Genomic DNA, 19,088 nt, shown 5'->3' on the forward strand with positions numbered 1-19,088 from the left:
ACAATAAAGAGCAGATTTTCTAAAGTGGTTTGGACTATGAAATGTAAATCAGTTCCCAAGAGTTACTTGGATGCATCCCATTTCACCCATTCCCTTACTTGCACGATTTTTTAATAAAACCTACACATACTAAAAATAAATTCTGTTGAGGCAAAGTAAATAACTGACAACAGATGAAAAAAAAAGAGTCAGTCTATTCAATCGGTCCATGCTTGCCTGCACATTTAAGTGTACTATTTATCATGTATCATTTCTATTTTGCATTGTTTTAGATTTAATCAAGAATATCAGCTTGCCTTTTAAAAATCCCGTTTGATTAATAGGTCAAAGGAGAAAGAAAGAGGGGGCGACATTAAAAGACAAAGTAATAGAACTTGACTTTCCTTGCCAACATGCTGCTGATTAGAAGGGAGAGGTGTTTAGAGTGTTTCCCTAACGGACTAATTGTATTTTAGGGGGTGATTAGCGCCATCGCACCAAGTGAAATAAAACACATCACAGAGCTAAAGGCTACGGCAGATATATTTCAACTTAATTGAAAGAGAAATCCCTTCAATTAGAAGCAAGAATGAGATAAAAATAATATGATATTTTGAGGGGTTTTGTCATTTCTTTACATTTAGGCTCTGGAACATTCTACTTACAAGAGTAGAAATTGCCAAATCTGCCATACTGACACATGTATAAACTGTGATCACCATGTTCATACAAGAATTTAGATCAAATGAATAGATGTGGTTGTTGTTTAAGTAGAAAAAATAATCGGTGCCAATCAAATATAAGGATAACCTTGGACACAATGTTTAAAAGTTCAGATGAATCCCCATCAATCAGCAACACATCGTTGTAGCCGCTACTCAATCACTCACATGATGTGAAATAATAGGAACATAAAAATAAATAAATACATCTAATAAAACTAAATATATGAGCTCCTCTCCCCCCTGGTCTCTCTATTGTGCTCTTTTTCGTCTTTTGCCAAACCCACAGTCAATATAAAATTACCAAAGCCACAGACTGAGAGGGTTTTGGGGGAAAATACACATTTTTAAAACATATGCACTTCCAGTTCCTTTTGTTCTGTTATTAAAAGCAGCATTTGCACCAATCACAGGGAATGCCTCTGCCCACTGCGCCTCAGGGGCCCACATACCCCTACATACCCCCACATTGCCCCACATACCTCCACATACCTCCACGCACTACTATCTCTCATGCAAACAAGCCGACAGACACATCCTGACCAATAGTGAGAACGATCAGTTTGTGAAATTCTTTATTTTATTGCAGGAGAGTTCAACAATCAGGTCCAAGCCACGACGCGTCGTTCATTTAAAAGCAAATGAATCAGTTTGAATCTGGCTAATATATAATGTTAAGGTTAAACACTGTATGCAAAGTGCTACTAGTTGACAACGACAGTAGTTCACATATTTACACATTCATATTATTTAACTTTATCTGAGGAGTTCGAACCAATAAAAATGGAAGACATATCCAAATTTACGGGAAACTTCAAAGGTCCACACGCACTAAAACGTACTGTTTGGTACAAAGGGAACATTTGTTGCCCTATTGACACTGAAATCATGCTTTTGACATGGAAGAGTTCCCCGTTGAACTTTACCTCTGAAGTCTGAAATATACGTACAAGTTCTTCCTCAAAACACTGTATGACCTCAGCAGCTACGCGGTTGCTTTCCGTGTGCGGCTGGCTTCCTGCTCGTTTGCATATTTCATAGAATCCTCTGCTTGCCGCTGCAGGTGGGATCTGTCCAGTCCTGGTGCATAGGTTTTCACAGTGAGACGGTTGTGCCAAAGTTCTGTTTTTGTGCCAGGTTATAAGACACATCCTCCCTCAAATATCTGATTAATACTCAGCCAGTCGGGGGGACATTAATCACTTTTATGGCTTTTATTTATCCTGATGGTCTCAAACGTCAAGGAAAAATGACACGGAGGCGTCTGCTCCAGCGGTTAAGAACGCTGCACCCAACATCTGCAGTGAAAAACAAGAACTGCAGCTAAAATCGGTTTGTTTTATTATTATTATTGTTTAAACGTGCCTTTATATGGAGGCCAGATGTCACTATTAGCAGCTTTCTGTCCCGGTTCTACCCCGTGATTATCTTTTGATGTGAAACTTATTTTAAACCACATGAGTCAACAGGCAAAGAGGACAAAAGCTGCAATACTTGTGAATTTGTCGGGTCTGGATAAGCCTTTTGAACCCCCTCCCCACACACACCCTCACCCTACACCCTCGCCTCGTCTGACCGAAAGGATCAAGACGGGCCTCTTGTTCCAAAGATGTGGTCAAACTCGCTGAGGATGAGTTCCACCGCTTGGTTCTGGTAAACCATGTTCACCGCCATGTTGCCGTTGTCCCGCTCCGGACGCATCAAAGTTGGCCCGAACACGATGCCGATGTTCTGGGTGGTCATTCGGTTGGTGCCTGAACGCTCCAACACTCTGCGGAGAGATGAGGACGCATTGAGCGAGACACGGAAGATGAAATCAAAAGAAACATAATGGCTCCGGATCGAACGTTCCGTATCTTTGCAGCCTGCGGTTGTTTATTTCACCACGCTTTGAGGTACGACAGGCACACAGAAATATGTCAGCAAATGTTGCCTAAAGTCTTTGCACAATCTGTAATGATCTTCAGATGATATTCTAAAGCCTCTTTTGTAGTCCTCTGACATTTCCTCAAGCGCCACTCTGCGAGGTTGACATTTGTGGTCTTTGCGGGAAATAGATCAACAACTATCGGATGGATTGCCACGAAACGTTGGTACGCATCCAGATGCCACTCAGGATGAATTTGAATCGCTCGTGATAATAAATGTTAGCATGCTAGTGTCAGACTAAGATGTTCAATGTGGTGAACGTTAAAGCTACAAAACGCACAACTCATTGTGAGCATGTTGGCATGCGGACATCAGCGCTTACGCTGAAGCACCACTCCGAGAAGCCAGCATGGCGTGTGGACTTATTCTTGTTTGAATCCATCTTTGGGACAGAAGCCACATAGATGACAGCTCACTGTCCATTCAGCTCCACTCCAGCAGTCAGTACGTAACATCTTCTTACTTCTCACAAGCCTCAGGACAGTAAATAAAAGAACAATCGTCCACCAGTGAGATCTTTTCTGTGCATCTATATCTGCGTTTTACAGTCTATATTTGTGCACACGAGAGACTAAATCCACCGGCTGTGTGCATGCTGTTGTGTTTTAATGTGTGTGTGTGTGTGTGTGTGTGTGCGTGTGTGAGGGAGAGATTGGGGGTTTAAGCCACAGCATGAGGCATTCTTTCTAAAAATGCCATTCCCACCAAGCCACAGAAGCAATTGCTCAAAACTTCCACATTAAAAAGAGAGGAGGAAAAGGGAGAGGGAGAGGAGCGGGCGGAGAGAAAGGAGCGAGGTTCCAGTGGTGGCGGCGGTGGTGTTGCTATGCCTTCCAGCAGACGAACCACAAGGCTCCCATGGGACCATCGAGGCAAGGAGGAGAGCCTGGGGGGACGGCAAAGGGAGGGAGGGAGGGATAAAAAAAAAAAGGAGGAAAGGGGGGGGGGAAGAGGAGGAAAAGGGAAGGAAGAGCAATGGCAGAATACAAAAGAAGAGGAGGAAGCAAATTAAGAGGAAGCAAAGGAAACAGACGAGGCGATGGGGTTGATTGAGAGGGGAGATAATGGAATGAGAAACAGAGCGGGGGGGTTGGGGGGGGGGGGGGCGACTGCAGGGAGAAAATGAGAGAAAGACACAGGGTTGACATATTCATGGAGGCCACCACACCCTGGCACAAACATCGGCCTCAGGACACGAACACTCACCCCTGAGTGGAAGGAAAAACCATCGGCGGTAAAAAACACACATTTTATGTACTGTAAAAGGAGCTGGCCCGCAGAACATCGTACGCCATTCATCTTCCTCCAGCCTTTTCATCTTCACAGGGACCCAAACTTAACAACAGTGTGATCCTGGTACAGCAGCCCTGGCACACTTTGAGAGCCGCGGCCAAAGAATGTGACTGATGAACACGAGGAAAGTACCCCCTCTCGCGGTCAGATTTACAAAGAGATTTCTGTTTCCCCTCCAAGGGGCATCTGGTTCACTTCAACTTTAAGTTGAAATATCTGCTACATCCTCGGCTTCTATGAACTGCGCCGGTTTCCGAGATTAGAAACAGTGGAGATTCTTACTCACCGTTTGAGATGGCAGCACATGAACTGCAGCGTGTCGTGGTTGGGAGGAGGCATGTTGAGCACCAGACACTTCAAACGATCCACTCTGTCCATGTGGTCGGTCATCTCTGCAACACAGAGCGAGAGACGTGTCAGACGACAATAAATGTCATCATTTGCATTTCGTTGCATGATATCTGATATCACATGTTCTCTATTAGCATCCGCTATCTAATCTGGTACGGCTGCATGCAATTATAGACAATCCCCACTGTGGTTTGATGTGAAACTGTGCAATCAAAAAAAATAGTCCAACGGATTGATAAGAAATGGAGTTCAAACAAAGAATTTATTTACATTTGTTTTCGTGTATTTGTGATATGCAACTTGTCTTACTCAATATAATTTTATTCTTAAATGCCTCATTATTAGTTTTGGGATAAGTAAAATATATTATGATACATTGCTGTATCACAATGGGTCATGCTAAATAATCAATAATACAGTTAAGGAAAGGTTTGGCGACATGAGTTGGTTTATTCTGAAATACAATAGACCAACATTGTTTTTTAAAACTATTAAAAACATTATTGCTATTTTTATTATGATGCCATAACTAGCCACTAAAGCAACCAATGTGTATTGGAAATATTTTAAAAAGTTAGAAACTATTCATTTCATTGCAATTTTGACAGGAAGACAAATAAAGAATAGAGTGTATGAGTGGAGATTATGGAATAAACGTGAACAAATGAAGCTTTAAGTGTAGAACGCATTCTCTTCATTTGAATTCAATTCAATTCAATTCTATGTAATCTTTTTGAGAAGTACCATTTTATTTTACTGTGTCCATATATATTTTATGGTAAATGTGGTACAATTGGGATTTTCTAGTGGTGGAATAGTGCTGTAAATACCGTATATTCTATAGTGAAGATGACTTTCAACACAGTTTGATAGTGTAAAAGAGCTGAAGTTAAGATGAAAGTGAACTCTTTAAACTAGTATGTCCTGGTGTTGAGTGAAAAAAACAAAAACATCAGTGGATAAAATAATAAGGTGAGATTTTAAAGTATCATATGCGGACATCCTCGTGGCCTTGAGGATAAAATATGGTGATTGTGTAATTACAACATTCCCCCTGAGTCACTTTCATGCATATTATCCCCCTTTCCTCTCTTTCCTGTCTACCGTTTACAACAAAAGAATCAAATAAAAGGCCCAATTAAGAGTTTTATTTCTATTTCACACAAACTTTGCAAACTGATAACCGAGGGGATGTTTTTCAATTTAACCTTGGATTGATATCAGATCAGTATAATTCAGTTTGAAGTGCCGGGTTCAGATACAGTTTACTGGAGGCGGTCACTCACTGACTGTCTCCACGATGTCGTTGAAGAAGCCGAAGGGCACGAGGGGCTCGGGAAGCTCGCGAAAGAAAAGTTTCAACGCTCCCGTGACGACATGAATGTCCTCCCATTCACTCTGGTCCAAATTCAGCTTCTCCTCTGAGAGACACGGCGGGAGGACAGAGAGGAAAAGACAGATTAGGGTTAGAGGAAGTAAACGGAGGGCTCGGCAATGTGGAAAACGGAGACAAATAAGAAGAGCCGCAGTGTTGGTTAGCGAAACACATCGAGAGAGCAGAGGTGGGAATTCACGTTAGTGCTGAGCCGTAAAATGAAGGCTTGGAGCTGCAAGAGGGAGATAGAAAGGCTCTGTGAACGTCACAGGAGACACAAATGCACAAACAAAATGCACGCAAACACACAAACACATTTTCTTAAAAGTCCAGGCCTGACCAATGCTTCTCAAATAGATAGAGATATCCTAGAGATGTGACAAGAAACAAAGGAAATTTGACCTCAGAGTCAAGGAGAGCGGTGTGTAATGATGAGAAACACTGGTCGATCCTCGCTGATCCTCCGTTCCGTCCACTTGGTGGCAGCGAAGCGCCGCGTGAGACGCCGCTGTACAGCTTGCCGGGTGTTATTTCGTCAGAAAACTTAAAAGCAGAAAAGGCCGGAGGGACGCACATACATTAAGCAAATGGAAGCACAGCCGGCAAACTGTCGGGTGGTGCGCGCCGCGGCTCTGCGTGTCCGTCTGCGAGTGGGACGTTTTTTTGACATCATCATCAAACAAGTACGGCGCGCGAAAAACAAGCAGGCTGAGTTACACGTGAAAAGCGTCTGTTTTTTCATCCCCGTCAGTGCGAATCTACCTTGCACAAACTCCGCCGGGAACATGTAACGTCCGTCTGTAGTCACCGCTCGCTCTGCAAAAAGCAACAGTTACTCAGACGGCTTTCCTCCGTGTCCACTTTGTCAAAATGAAGTAGTGGGAGACAAGCGATCAGGTGACGAGCAAGTGTACCTGTACCTAATTATCATACGTAATCAGGATGAAACCAAAGAGCATCACATTTAACTTGATTTGGGGAAACCTGGAAAAAAAAAAGCAACCTGCTACCACTCGTCTCCTCTCCTCCCCAGGGGTCACTCATTCGGACAGAGGTCATCAGCATCAATCATCTACACGGAGCAGTTTCCCTTCACATCCTCACCGTGGTCCACCAGGAAGCGGAGCTTCTGAATCACCGCCAGGTTCCCTGAAACTCTGTAGATGCCGTCAGCGTCCAGTCCTGCAACGTACCACACGCAGCCGGTTAGATCCCCACTGGGTCCGAGCATCCTTTAACACTTTAAAAGGTTCCTTTTAGAACTAAACTGACATTTATTACATTATTTAAGATGAACTTAAGATGATTTCCTCTGATTTCAAGGCGGTCAGAGCCGATGTAATTGTTTTACTTTTTTGCACATAAATAATGCAGTATGCCTGGGAAGTTTGCTTTGTTGCATAAGTGCCCAAAAGCGTGTGAATAAAGTCAAGCAAAAGCACATCTTGGCACATTTAAACATTTTTAAAAAAGTCAAAAGTAATGTTTTGCAGGAATATGGGACGCCAACTTCCTCACAGCATTTCAGAGCGTGATAAAATTCTTTCTCCTCACTGGTTAGCAAAGGCACCACAACTTGAAATATTGATTATTGATATCCGAGCTGTGAGTTTGAACTCCACAGCCCCTGAATGAGACACACATCATTCATTCCACATCCATACGTCCATTTTTCTGCCAGCGTTTCATATTATTTTCTAGATAAAAACCTTAGCATGAGCAGCATCTCTTTAAGGACACACATGCTTGTTTTGTTATTTGAATTAACACGGTATGCTGATAAACAAAGTACCTATATGAACTGTAACTATGAGAATCATCTTAATACGTTTTCACCGTACTTGATTGTAAATGTCTCAATCTGAAACAATGAGACAAACCCCCTTTTGCTCAAAACATAGATTTATTTTGTCAGTAATAAATATGTTTTTGCAGCTCTGCTTCTAAGCAGTTTCCAAAAAACTCCATTTTCTCTCATTTAGATCTCCTCTCTGGCTGGCAGCTGTCACGACTTTCTCTCTGCCTGTTTTTAGGAGCCTCTCTGTCGGCCGATGTAAATGTTTGTGAAGAGAATTATGCCGCGGAGATGAACAGAAAACAAACCTAAAGAAAGTTTTCCTCACGACTCCCCTTTAGGTTGAGAATCACATTATCACGGAGCCGTGCTCCGAGTTTGCTGAGTTCGTACCTCTCTTCTCCACAGCGTCGGTGCAAAGCCTGACGAAGCGAGGGACGGTGCTCTTTTCTCTCTCGCACAGCATCTCCAGACGACAGCCGAACACCTGATCTGAAGGGTGGTGATGGACGGACAGTCAGACACGCAGGGTTTTTTTTTCTCTCTCTCTCTCTCTCTCTCTCTGCCGAGGCATGATGTAAGAGCTACAAGCTCAAGAATGATCCAGAGATTTACTGTTCACGATGGAATGAAACCTCCATGTTCCCAGCAGCAATATCGGCTCACCCTTGATGATGCAATGCAACATGTGCTGTACTATATATCCTATGGTGTGAAAAGAAATCATCATGGGAAAAGCTTCACTCCAGAGCCATCATCTCATTTTGTGTTATCTCTGTAATGCACTTGAAAATGTTATTAACTACAACTTGAGAGTAGCCATCTTTATGATAAATCCACTTCTACTTCCTTCCACCTCTGGGTGAGAAGCTTTGTTTTTTCCGCTTCTCTCTGCGTCACCTCGCTACTACCATCAATTATTTTTACAATAAGTGTTATATATATTATAAGGGTGCTACTCTTATCTTTTACCTTCTTCCTAATCTCCTACTTTTATTTTTTTAAAGATGCTGCTTTGTTGCGGCAGAATAATAATGTCAAGAGTTATTGTGAAAGTAGTGCTGAGAATAATGAAGACATTTTTAGAGGAAGTGTTTTAGAAGAAGTTAAAAAGGAATTCACGCGGAGATAGCTGACGAATTTGATGACAGATTAGAGTAAAAAAAAAAAAACCTTGGTGGTATGGAGCATATCAACTAGTTGAGATGTGTATAATAAGTGTTAAAATAATAGTGGATCATTTGGAAGTCCAGTGCCTAGTTTTATTGGCAGAAGTGCACTCTAAAAGTAATACTGAGGACACCTCACATTCACAGTAGATCTCACCTTTAATGAGCCCTTTCTCCTGCAGCGCCTGCAGAGGAGGTCTCTTTAGGATCAGCTTCTTCAGCCGGGTCTTTACTCTCTTCCTCTCCGTGTTCTCCAGGTTGGACGCCGAGCGAGGGACTGCAGGGGGGGGGAGGTAGGAGGTGGAGGAGGAGGAGGAGGAGGAAGAAGAGGAGGTCAGCGCGGGGCGTTGGGCTGCGGCGGGGCAACAGAGCAGATGAGACGGGATGGTGGTGAGGATGAAAAGCGGAAGGGCCGGGCGCCGTCGGAGGTGAGACAGGACCGACGGGGGGATTATTTGCCACGGGGGCCGCGTGAAAATATAAGTGGGCTGTATGGAGGAGAGGATGGAGGAGAGGATGGAGGGATGCAAGAAACCTGTGTGGAAGTTTTAGAAAAGAAAAAGAGTGACGACGATGCAGCGAGAGTGAACTGAGGCGGAGGGCGGGGCCCGACTCCGCGAGAACAAAGGTGGAGTCGGTGGAGCGATGAGGGGCGTCGCGGGGGGGGTTCACGACTTACGCGACGTTCTCCTGTCATCTTCGTCGCCGCTGTGTTCCAGGATCTCTAAGCTGCCCGCTCGCCTCAGGGAGTACAGGAGGACATTGTCCAACGGGTTTTCGCGGTCCTGGAAAGGGTGAAAGTCCTTGTGACTTGTGATCAACAGTAAAATTCAGAAAAGAAAAAGAACCAGAAAGGAAAGGAGTCTATGGTTAGGTGTTAGGGAGAGGAGAACGTGAACCTATTCTGAGGTACAACACTATTCTGACCAAAAGGGAATTCATTTAAGCGCTAATAGAGAAGAGGCAGTGGGTCTCACCAGCCTGTCGATGACGTTCTGGATGGTGCTGTACCACTCTTTGATGAGCGCGCCCGTCTCCGACTGCAGCAGGAACTCGTTGCCCGTCACCGTCCTCAGCTGCACAGCACACGTTTAAAAAAAACATTTTACAATGTCAAACACAAACACAACGCGTTTTTCCTGTTTCACACGTTTCATTCAGATGTCGTGTGATGATGACATGTAATGCCTTTTAACAATAGGTGACTTAAAAGTCAACTGGCACATTCTACCGGTATTTTTATTTTTTACTCTTCCTCTTCCTCAATGTGTTTGAAGAGTCAACAAGGGGTGTAAAAAAAAAAAGTTTCGCACTCTCACTTCCCTCACTGATAAGAGGCCCTTGGATTAACAGAAACACTATTGTGTTTAACTACACATCTGCTATCAAATCATCCACATTCAACAGCAGGAACAACAGTCTGACAGAGAGACAGAACAATTGAAAAAAAGGGAGAGAATTCATTTTCTTACCTTGAAGACGTTTTTCTTGCTGGACAGGTCGTCGGCCCAGTGCAGCTTTGCTCCTCTTAGATCCACACTGCTCTCAGGACGACTGTTGCCTGGCTTCTGTTTGGTGAAAAAACAGGTACGCACACACGCCAAAATCATGCATTGTTCTACTAGTTAGCGGATTAGACCCTTAACACTTTCTGACTGAACTAAATTCAACATGCTGAAGATGATGCCTCCACTAAAGGCATTAAACCGAGTTTGTCTGAGCCATTACCCAGCTGGAAGGTGTCTGTGATTTAGGATCCTTGAAGAAAACCAGACTGTTCCCGACCAACACCACCCAGGAGGGGCTCCAATTTTTCCTGCAGACCAACAAACGCATGTAGAGATGTTAGATGGAATTCATATCTACAGAGATCGGCAATCTGATTCAACTTGTTTTGTCTTTAATGGGAGCAGCGCCAGAGAAGCCTCACCTCAGTTTCCGGCCTCCTTCTGCAATCTTTGTTTTGTTCAAGAGGCCGGCTTTCTCCAACTCCTGAGAGCACATTCAAAGGGTTGGAAGCACAATCTGCCAGATTCAAGCAGTGATATTTATACGTCACGACAATGCTATCACTAAAAGTATGCACCAAAGGCTTGGACCGTTAAATGTTACAGTACGTTAAATGTACAGCAGATGGCTTTTCCTCTGTGTGAAACACTGCATCCTGAGCAAACGCATTTAGCTTCAGCGTTGCATCATTCAAAAAATAGCAGGAGGGGAGCTGCTCTACAATCCCCCACTGCGGTACGGCCCCGTGTAAGGTATAAGAGAGACGAATTAAAGTCGCAAGCGTTGAAAACAGCCCATAAAGACAGTGAGCAACGCTCTGAGGAATAGCAGTGTTTAGAACATTAAAGAAAGGAAAAAGCTTGTGGTAGGATATGAGATATCCACAGCTGAGATTTAGTTTATTTGCTGTGCTTAAAGAATTGGTAAATTATATTTATAAAAATGAAGGTCCAACGTATTTTTCCAGATGCAATTACCTTAATTATTCAGAATATCTCGCTGTGGACAGTTCTCTATTTTCTTCTTCATTTTCATTAGAAGTAGTTTTAAAATTAAAAATGCACGTAAACTAAAATGCCTCTTGTGCCCACAGCTCTCTGTCTCTACAATATTAAAGTTCCAGAGCAAATGAAGTAAAGGCATTTTAATGTGTTTTTCTCACCGGCGTGCCGCCATCGCTGTCTGGAGAGCTCGCAGGAGATGGAGGCTCCACAACGATGTTGGTCACATTACACGAGGAATCTCTGCACTGCTGGACTATCTGGATGACAGAGGGAAGGGGGGAGGAGGGGGGGGGGGGGGGGGGGGGGCGGCATCAGTGGCGTTCATTTGTCTGTATGTGTATATGTGCATATGTCCAGTGTTTTGCATGAAAAGTGTTGGAAGTTTAACTGCAATTCCTCTTCCCTCTGCAGGTCTGTGAGGATTGTACCAACAGTACCTTGCCGTTCTCAGGCAGGATCATAGACTGAGAGTGGCTGAGCTGCTGCTCGACGTCATGCAGGGCGGCAGAGCTATGGCGCTGGCCATCGGCATTGTTGAACGCCATTGTGCTCAGGGTGTCAGAGGAGGCGGCGCGCTGCATGCTCTTTAGGGTCAAAGGTCGGGGTCAATGTTCCGGTCAGGGGTGAACAAGGGAATACAGTGGAGACAATACAGCAACGTTGTATTTTAACGTCTGTGGATCCTGTCTGCGCTGATTTGGCTTCTTATGGATAATTCTACTGACCATGAATAAATCATAGTAACTCATTCAGGTATTTAGGTGATGCTCTTTCCTGGAGCGACCTTAAATGAGTGCAGCCAAATCAGCATGGATTCAAATCACAAATAAGCAACAGAAAATGTGAGCATGCAGTCTGTCCCCTATTTTTATAAAAATGAGCCCCTGGTAACACATGTAATCTGAATTTACTCTGCAATTATAATTCATGCAAACAGGCATGCAAAATCTGTAACATTATCAAGGAAGACAATAACTCTTCCAAACTTTTAAAAATGTCCATGAAAAGGTGGAAATGTTTTTTGTTTCATTGTTTCATTGTGATGTGGTGGATGTTTTAAACAATCACTCATTGCAGAAGTATAATAATACAGCAGCAGCATTGCTGCATTATGACATTTACTTTAGAATCTGCAAATACAAACAAAGCATTCTGGCACAGAAACACTGACAGTAAGCATGAGAGTGCATGTCCTGAACATGGTACACAAAGTTAAATGAGGACAAACTGCAGCTTCCCCTTGAAGTATACAGGTTTAGCAACACTTTACAGGAGGAACAGAGAGGCCGATGCTTGTTTACTTTACATTCCAAATGCTTTTTTCGCAATCCCATGCACGTGCACATACTAGTGTGAATGGTTCAACTTTTCCATAATTAAGTACATATCGCTCTCCCTGTAACCTAGTTTCAACATCAGACTAAATATCCATCCTAATGTTTGCAGTCTTTTCATGCAAGGCAGATTAGAGGAGCCAAATCTTCTCCTTTGCTAAGAGGAGGCTTTTAAACGGTCTTACAACCAGCACACCCTCACCTCACTGTGATGCAACATGTTGCACTAAGAACTGCTTGGCTAACAGACTTTTTCTTAACACCATGAGTTGCTGTTTCGCCACCTTAATATGCATAAACGCTGATCTCCGAGAATCTAAAGAGCATGGCTGGCAATGCTTTAATGTATTCTACAGTGATACAGTGGAGATGCAGTTTGTGCAAAACGTAATGACTCGGGTTCATTGATTTTTCATGAGGAAAATACCCTCCTTCAAAGGCCCTTTAAGCGTTCATAAAACAATGAGGATTACCCTCCCAGTCAGGTTAGCAAAATGAATAACCAGAAAAGGAAGAAAAGCAGTCTATGTTATCCTCATATACTCGTATATAAACATACTGCTTTTGATTCTGGTAATGGATCTGCAAGCATAACATGTTGCAGGACGTTTTATTACACACCACAGCGGTATGTTGTCTTGTTTTGTTAAGCAAATGCACCCTGCCGTGTAGGTAGAATATGTAAAACTGGTATAGGGTTCTTTTCTTTTACTTAACTCTTTCATTTTTTAATGTTTTTTAGGAGGTGAGAGTCAAGGCGAATGCTTCAGCCATCTGGCAATGAAAGAGTGCGGACGAGTTTCACCTGTTTTATCTGCCAGCTGCTGCCAGTGTTCCTCTGGTGGGTCCCGAAGAGGTGATCCGACGGCAACTATGACCCAAGACAGGACATACAGGAAGACCAAGACGGGGACATGAGATAATCTATTTTCCACTACTTTTCATCGGTTGTTTTTTTTAAATTAATACGAAACTCCTTTTCATGGTTAATTAATCAAGGAATATTTCGCTTTCTGGACTCGGTAAGATTTCGTTCAAATTGGTAGCACTAGTAGCACACATTTGTGTGAAAAAAACAGGATGCTGTGTTGGGTTGAGATAAGTCATCAGGCTGAGCTGACGCTCACACCGCCAACAAAACTACAATTCTGTACATCCTGCCAGGTGAAAAAAAAAGAAAAGAAAAAGGTCAAGACCGTTGCTCAGTAACACACACTGCACGGTACTGCTTTGACTCAGGAACAACGTTTTTGTGGTTATAGAACGTGCTCTCACTCAAACAACGTATTGTGACAATGTAAAATTCCGTAGCAACGCCGCTTATTTAAGATTAACAGCCAAGTCAGTGAACTGTATGAGCATCAAACCACATGAAACGTGTTTTTACCTCCACATCTTAAGCAGCACGTTATAAAACAGAAACTCCCCACTTGTTAGGACGTGGAATAAAAAAAAACACGCCAAGAACACGAATATTATCGCGTAACAAATGAATATGAACTCACGGCGTAGGTGCTCATTTCCACCGATCAACACAATCCAGGCCGGCTCTTGTTTCTGAAAGCTTTTCACTAGTTTGTGTCCTCAGCAGCCTGTCGTTCCACTTCGTGACACATTTTCACGTGGCAAAGCGTAAAAACCTTTTATCGGTCCCTCCTATCTCAGCTCGCTTCTACTTCCCCATTCTAGAGGGAAGCAGCTTTAAACAGCCAGTACAAGAAGTCTCCTGCATGGCCGCTCAGAACAATTACACCAAAACTTTGCTAACATTTACTTGTTAACCAGTGTCCACATTGGGGTTTACTTACTAAAGACTTACTAAAGATTCATTTTTATTCTATATCCTCCTGGCCTTCTATTTTATACTGTAGATTTAAATTTGTTAATTGTCATTTGTTTTGCACTGTTGTTTTTTTGGTCTTGTTGTCTATTGTCTCATTGTCTTGCTGTCCAATGTTATGCACCATCTGGACATTTTACAGAAGAGTTCAGCAAATTAAGTAAAATTAAGTAAAATTTTACCTAAACTACAATGTCAAAAGAGATACTATTGATCTATGTTCAGAACATATGATTTGAACATTTTGAATGTGCCATCACGTTTAAAACTTCATTTTATGTTACATTCCTGCTAATGTACAAAATAATAATAATACGGTCCCCGAGGAGCAAAATACAATTGGACTTAAACTTTTGAACGAAAATGAAAGCATTGCTTTCACTTTTAGATTGTGCTACATTTTGGATGATGAACACATCTCTTTGTCAAACAAACGTAAAATGACAGATCCCAAAACGCAAACCTTAAGATCTCTACGGCCCCCTGGTGCCCGGCTCTTAGTTTAGGAAGTGTTCAAGGTTTGCATCACATGTTTTAAACAATAGAAGCCGAAATAGTGATCACTAATCATTAATATGCCACCAATTGTGTTTGCCTAGCTAGCAGTTTGAGAACCACAGATATTCAATACTGTATTTAGTTTGAGAATCTGTTAATAGAGGATAGTTTATGTTTTTTACTTTAACAAATTGTTTTACTGTTGATTGAGTATAATGTAAACGATTTAATGTTTTCAGAGTTGTAAAAATTCCCTCATCAGTAGAATGGAAATACGGGAACATGTACTAGTACTCAGTAGTCAGACTCACAAAAGGCAAGGAGGGTAAACAAAATAAAATAAAAATCTAGAATGGAAATCAATGTGTGGTAAGAAGTGATACGGGTCACTCAGAGTTTGAACACCTGGGTGTGTAGCTTGTGTGGCATGCAGTGTACATTATATATCATTTCCTGTTTAATATATGTACCACTGAATAAAAAGTGACACATGTAGGTCAACAGAAAGCCTCTCAAAAACACTTGATGGGGGAATCGCTGCTTTGATCATGGGTGTATTTTTTTGATGAGCAACATTAAATTTGAAACACTGACGCAATATTGAGGCAACGATGCAAAGTGCTTATCTCTGACAATCTGGATCGCGCAGCTCGCGCCTCTTTACTACGTTGATCCCGTTATTGATTCAGGCTAATTTCGGTCGCCAATGGCTGTTCCATTAATTCCCCAAACCCTTCCGCCTGAAATAACCCTCGTGCTTCCTCCCTCGTGGATTAGTGACTCGCTGTTGTAAAACCAAGTTTGCTAAAAAAGACCGGGATGAATGAAAGAGTTTGACTACGACAACATCTGTGAGGTCAGAGAGGGGTTTAACGCTGATGAGAACTTTCAGTGAGTGGTTTAAATTTAGCTTTAGGTTCCCCTGCCTTCCTGTGTGTGGCCCTAATGGCTTCGGCTCATCTGCATCAGATCAAAAGGCATTACCTTGTTATTCCCTTCAGCGATCGGCCCAACAAAAAAAACACCATCTGAGAGGATTTTATGAATAAATATATAAATGAGGCAGTGAGATGGTCAGTACAAAGGTGGGGCAACCAGAGAGATGTAATCCCCCTTCAGCATTTTCCCTGCTTTCGTCTGGCGGACAGTTCAGGGCTGGAAAGCGCGTGCGTGAGATAAAGCGTGCGTGTAACAGATAGAGGCCAACAATAGATTAATTTGCATGGGCCCGACAGAAGCTGCATGCTGTCGTGTGCTTTGTTCTTGTTTGTTAACACACTATTCATCTTTTTTTTTGTTGCATGAGAGCACATAGTAAATACATTTAGAACCAAAAAGGATAATGGTGAAAAAAATTGCAAATCCTAGCAATCCCCATTCTCATCTCATCACCCCTCAAAATATCCCATAATCAAAATTAACATCGTAGAGGATGCCACTCATCATTTAGTTGTTAAATCACACAAAAAGGTTATGAAGGATGCTGAATTTCAAGCAGTGCTACCTTATTCATGGTTCCGTTGCCAGCTTCATGAAGCGGTAGCGACAGATGGCTGGATTCTCTGGGTAACGTCTGAGGTTGTACCGGACCACCCTGCTGGAGAAAAAGAAATAAACCCTGAGACTGTGAAACAGGAAGGGTTTAGATGTAATATTATGTAGAAACCGCCTCAAATGGACTGAATCGTGGAACGCACACACAATCAACAAAGAGCAAACGAAAAGATTAAAGGAATAGTTTGCAATTACGCCAAATGTGTGTTCACTTATTTCCTTTATTTCAGAAAACTTGCTAAAATACCAAGAAAACCCACGTATGTGTCAACTACATGTGTGCAGCTAGCCTCTCTCTAAAAAGTAACACAATCTCCCAACAAGCAGCTCTGAGCAACATTTTGCGCCGCATGCCAAAGTGAGAAAAGAGTGACTGCCAGTCACACTCAGTTGCATGTCTCCCCCCCTGCTGAAGACTTTAACTTCCAGCTGTAGAGGCCTGTGATCACTGCGTGTGCAACCCGCTGTGCGTCTCCTCACGGAGAGAAAATACATCAGTCAGGGTGCCCTTCTTTAGGTCTTATGAAGTTCTTTGACTGAAAAGGTCCATTTTAGTGCTGATCCCTTCGAACTGCGTGAGAATATAAATGAGCCGATTATTTTATTCTCCGCTCTGACCCTTTTGCTGTCCTTTCCTTTGAGAATATACTGTAGACTTTCATCCAGCTCTAAAATGCCAACCTTTACTAAATTTGAAGCAATTTATTGGAAAAGACACCAAACAGTAGACCGATTCAGGAGGCGTAACAAGTAGGGCGGGATGAACTTGTGTTGGGTGCTTTACTTGGTTGGAGGTACGTCCACGAGCCCGGCGGGGGGGTTTATAGGACCTCTCCTTGGTGATGCTGTTGACGTAGTAGCATCTCCCCGTGGGCAGGTCCAAGTACTGCTCCCACAGGTCCATGACCTGGAGAGGCTGCTGACCTGGTGCCGGGCTGGGGGGCTCTGACTGCGACAGACGCCTGTCTGGCTGCGTTTCATTGTAGAGAGGGGACTCTTGCCAGGACAGCCGGGACAGATAGGATTCTGTTGGGACCTTGTAGGTAGAAACAGTAAGGGTGCAAAGGACAAGGAAAGTCAAGGACATGGAGGAAAAATTACAATTCATTTATTAATATTTAAAAAAAATTGGAAGTAAGTTTAATATTGCTCACTACAACTTAAAGGATAAAGATGCAAATATTCTACATTTTAATCCAGATTAGGGTAAAACTGTAAAACAGCTGGGTGCAGCACTTTTGAGCAAATGCTACTCCAGGACTATTTTCAGCTGCAGCTTAATACACATTTAGTGTGCTAAAGAGTATTAAGCGCAGCAGCATGATGGGTTGTGTTACTGACTCACAATAACCTCCGGCGCTGCATATTTACTGCTACGATGAACACAAGAATATGCTCTATTAGTCTCTGGCTACACTTGCTGCACTTGTCAACTGAAAATATGATTTGTTGGTTTTGCTCTATTGATGGTAATAGCTGACAGTAGGAGCAACATTGAATATTGCCAGCATTAATCTAACATTAGCTAGAGTGAATGTATGATTATTTGCGGTTCTGTTTGTGCATTAGTGCAGAAATATTACATTGCATTGAACAAAACCATCCTCTTAGTGCGTAAAGAAGAGACAGAAACCCCAAAGACAAAACAAATAAATCCCTCCACCTTTTACTATGTAATAACCCGGCAGACTTTGGATTAAGACGGAGCTTAAAGAAATGCATGCGATCACGCGGATAGAGTGGACAAAAGCAACAGCTACAAGAGAGGACATCTACAAATCCAATGAAATGATTTGGAGAGATATGGACAGAAGATCATCTCCCCACAAAATATAGTTGAGACATAATTCACCAACTGATTGACCGGCTAGCTGGTTGATCCCTGTTACATAAGATATTGCTGTTTCAGATAGTGACTGAGGGGACGTGGTGTGTATTGAAGCTTCCTGTCTCACTGTTCACTACTGGTTAAATTAAAACCACCTGTGTGTGTTACACATCTGCTTCTTCCTCCACCTCCTCTTTATCATCTTTGATATTCTCACCCTAATTAGAGGTATGTGTTTATTCAACTCATAATGTTTGCACACTCTCAATTAACATCATGGCACGGGCCCATTTCTAACGGTTTGGTGAAGATTGAAGATTTCCTAGTTCAAAATGCCACGTTGCACAAACTGAGATTCATAAACAGACCTGCACCGAGCCCAGACTTCAAAACCATGCAACACCTTGAGGATTTATCTGAGCGGACGTCCGTATTCGACCGCATTACTGCTCTTGGAGCCGACACGGGAACAAAACCCTGCAGGCAGTTTTCAAATCTTATTAGAATGGAGGCTATCATTGGAGTGTATTAATACCTGTTGATTATGTAATAGTGGTTTCTTATCACTAACTGTCATAATATTCAGGTGTACACACATTCTTGGCCCTGTATTGTATTGACAAACCAGGGCAAACTTGCCATAAAAACAACCTTCAAAAATCTTCAAATTCAGAGTGTATTCTGCCCCCTGGAGGACAACGACTAAATCTAATTGACATTCATCAGTGTGGTAGAGCTTAAAAAAGGCTAGACGGAAATAAACGGTGAGAGAGTTTTTCCGGATGGAAAAAAAACAGGTCGTTATGACCTCAATGTGGCTGCCATCACCCTGCTCGCTGGTAATAAAGCGCAGAGCGAAGAAGGTCTTCAGACAGAGGGGCAGACACAGGAACGGACAGGAAGAGAAG

The 19,088-nt window shown here is 42.7% G+C and overlaps 1 protein-coding gene across 28 annotated transcripts in view; it reads right to left on the reverse strand.

Annotated features, from left to right (window-relative positions):
- Nucleotides 1-1,259: 1,259 nt before the first annotated feature.
- arhgap9 (Rho GTPase activating protein 9) overlaps nt 1,260-19,088 on the reverse strand; it is a 32,879-nt gene continuing 15,050 nt past the window's right edge. For 4 of the 28 annotated variants that reach the window (XM_078091797.1, XM_078091796.1, XM_040202642.2 and 1 more), the window contains 16 exons: nt 17,137-17,388; nt 16,303-16,395; nt 13,266-13,331; nt 11,564-11,710; nt 11,285-11,383; nt 10,544-10,605; nt 10,342-10,429; nt 10,086-10,181; nt 9,591-9,689; nt 9,293-9,398; nt 8,771-8,890; nt 7,838-7,936; nt 6,754-6,831; nt 5,561-5,695; nt 4,210-4,315; nt 1,260-2,472 (listed from right to left, as the gene is read on the reverse strand). In XM_078091797.1, coding sequence (XP_077947923.1) covers nt 2,286-2,472; nt 4,210-4,315; nt 5,561-5,695; nt 6,754-6,831; nt 7,838-7,936; nt 8,771-8,890; nt 9,293-9,398; nt 9,591-9,689; nt 10,086-10,181; nt 10,342-10,429; nt 10,544-10,605; nt 11,285-11,383; nt 11,564-11,710; nt 13,266-13,331; nt 16,303-16,395; nt 17,137-17,388 — 1,833 coding nt within the window. In that variant the 3' untranslated portion in view covers nt 1,260-2,285. Of the gene's footprint in view, nt 2,473-4,209; nt 4,316-5,560; nt 5,696-6,411; nt 6,466-6,753; nt 6,832-7,837; nt 7,937-8,770; nt 9,149-9,292; nt 9,399-9,590; nt 9,690-10,085; nt 10,182-10,341; nt 10,430-10,543; nt 10,606-11,284; nt 11,384-11,563; nt 11,711-13,265; nt 13,332-16,302; nt 16,396-17,136; nt 17,389-19,088 lie in introns of all 28 variants that reach the window. The other 24 variants (XM_078091788.1, XM_078091790.1, XM_078091786.1 and 21 more) reach the window with 11 other exon arrangements.

The sequence above is a fragment of the Gasterosteus aculeatus genome, chromosome 17, assembly GCF_964276395.1.
Source record: "Gasterosteus aculeatus chromosome 17, fGasAcu3.hap1.1, whole genome shotgun sequence".
Classification (NCBI taxonomy): Eukaryota; Metazoa; Chordata; class Actinopteri; order Perciformes; family Gasterosteidae; genus Gasterosteus; species Gasterosteus aculeatus.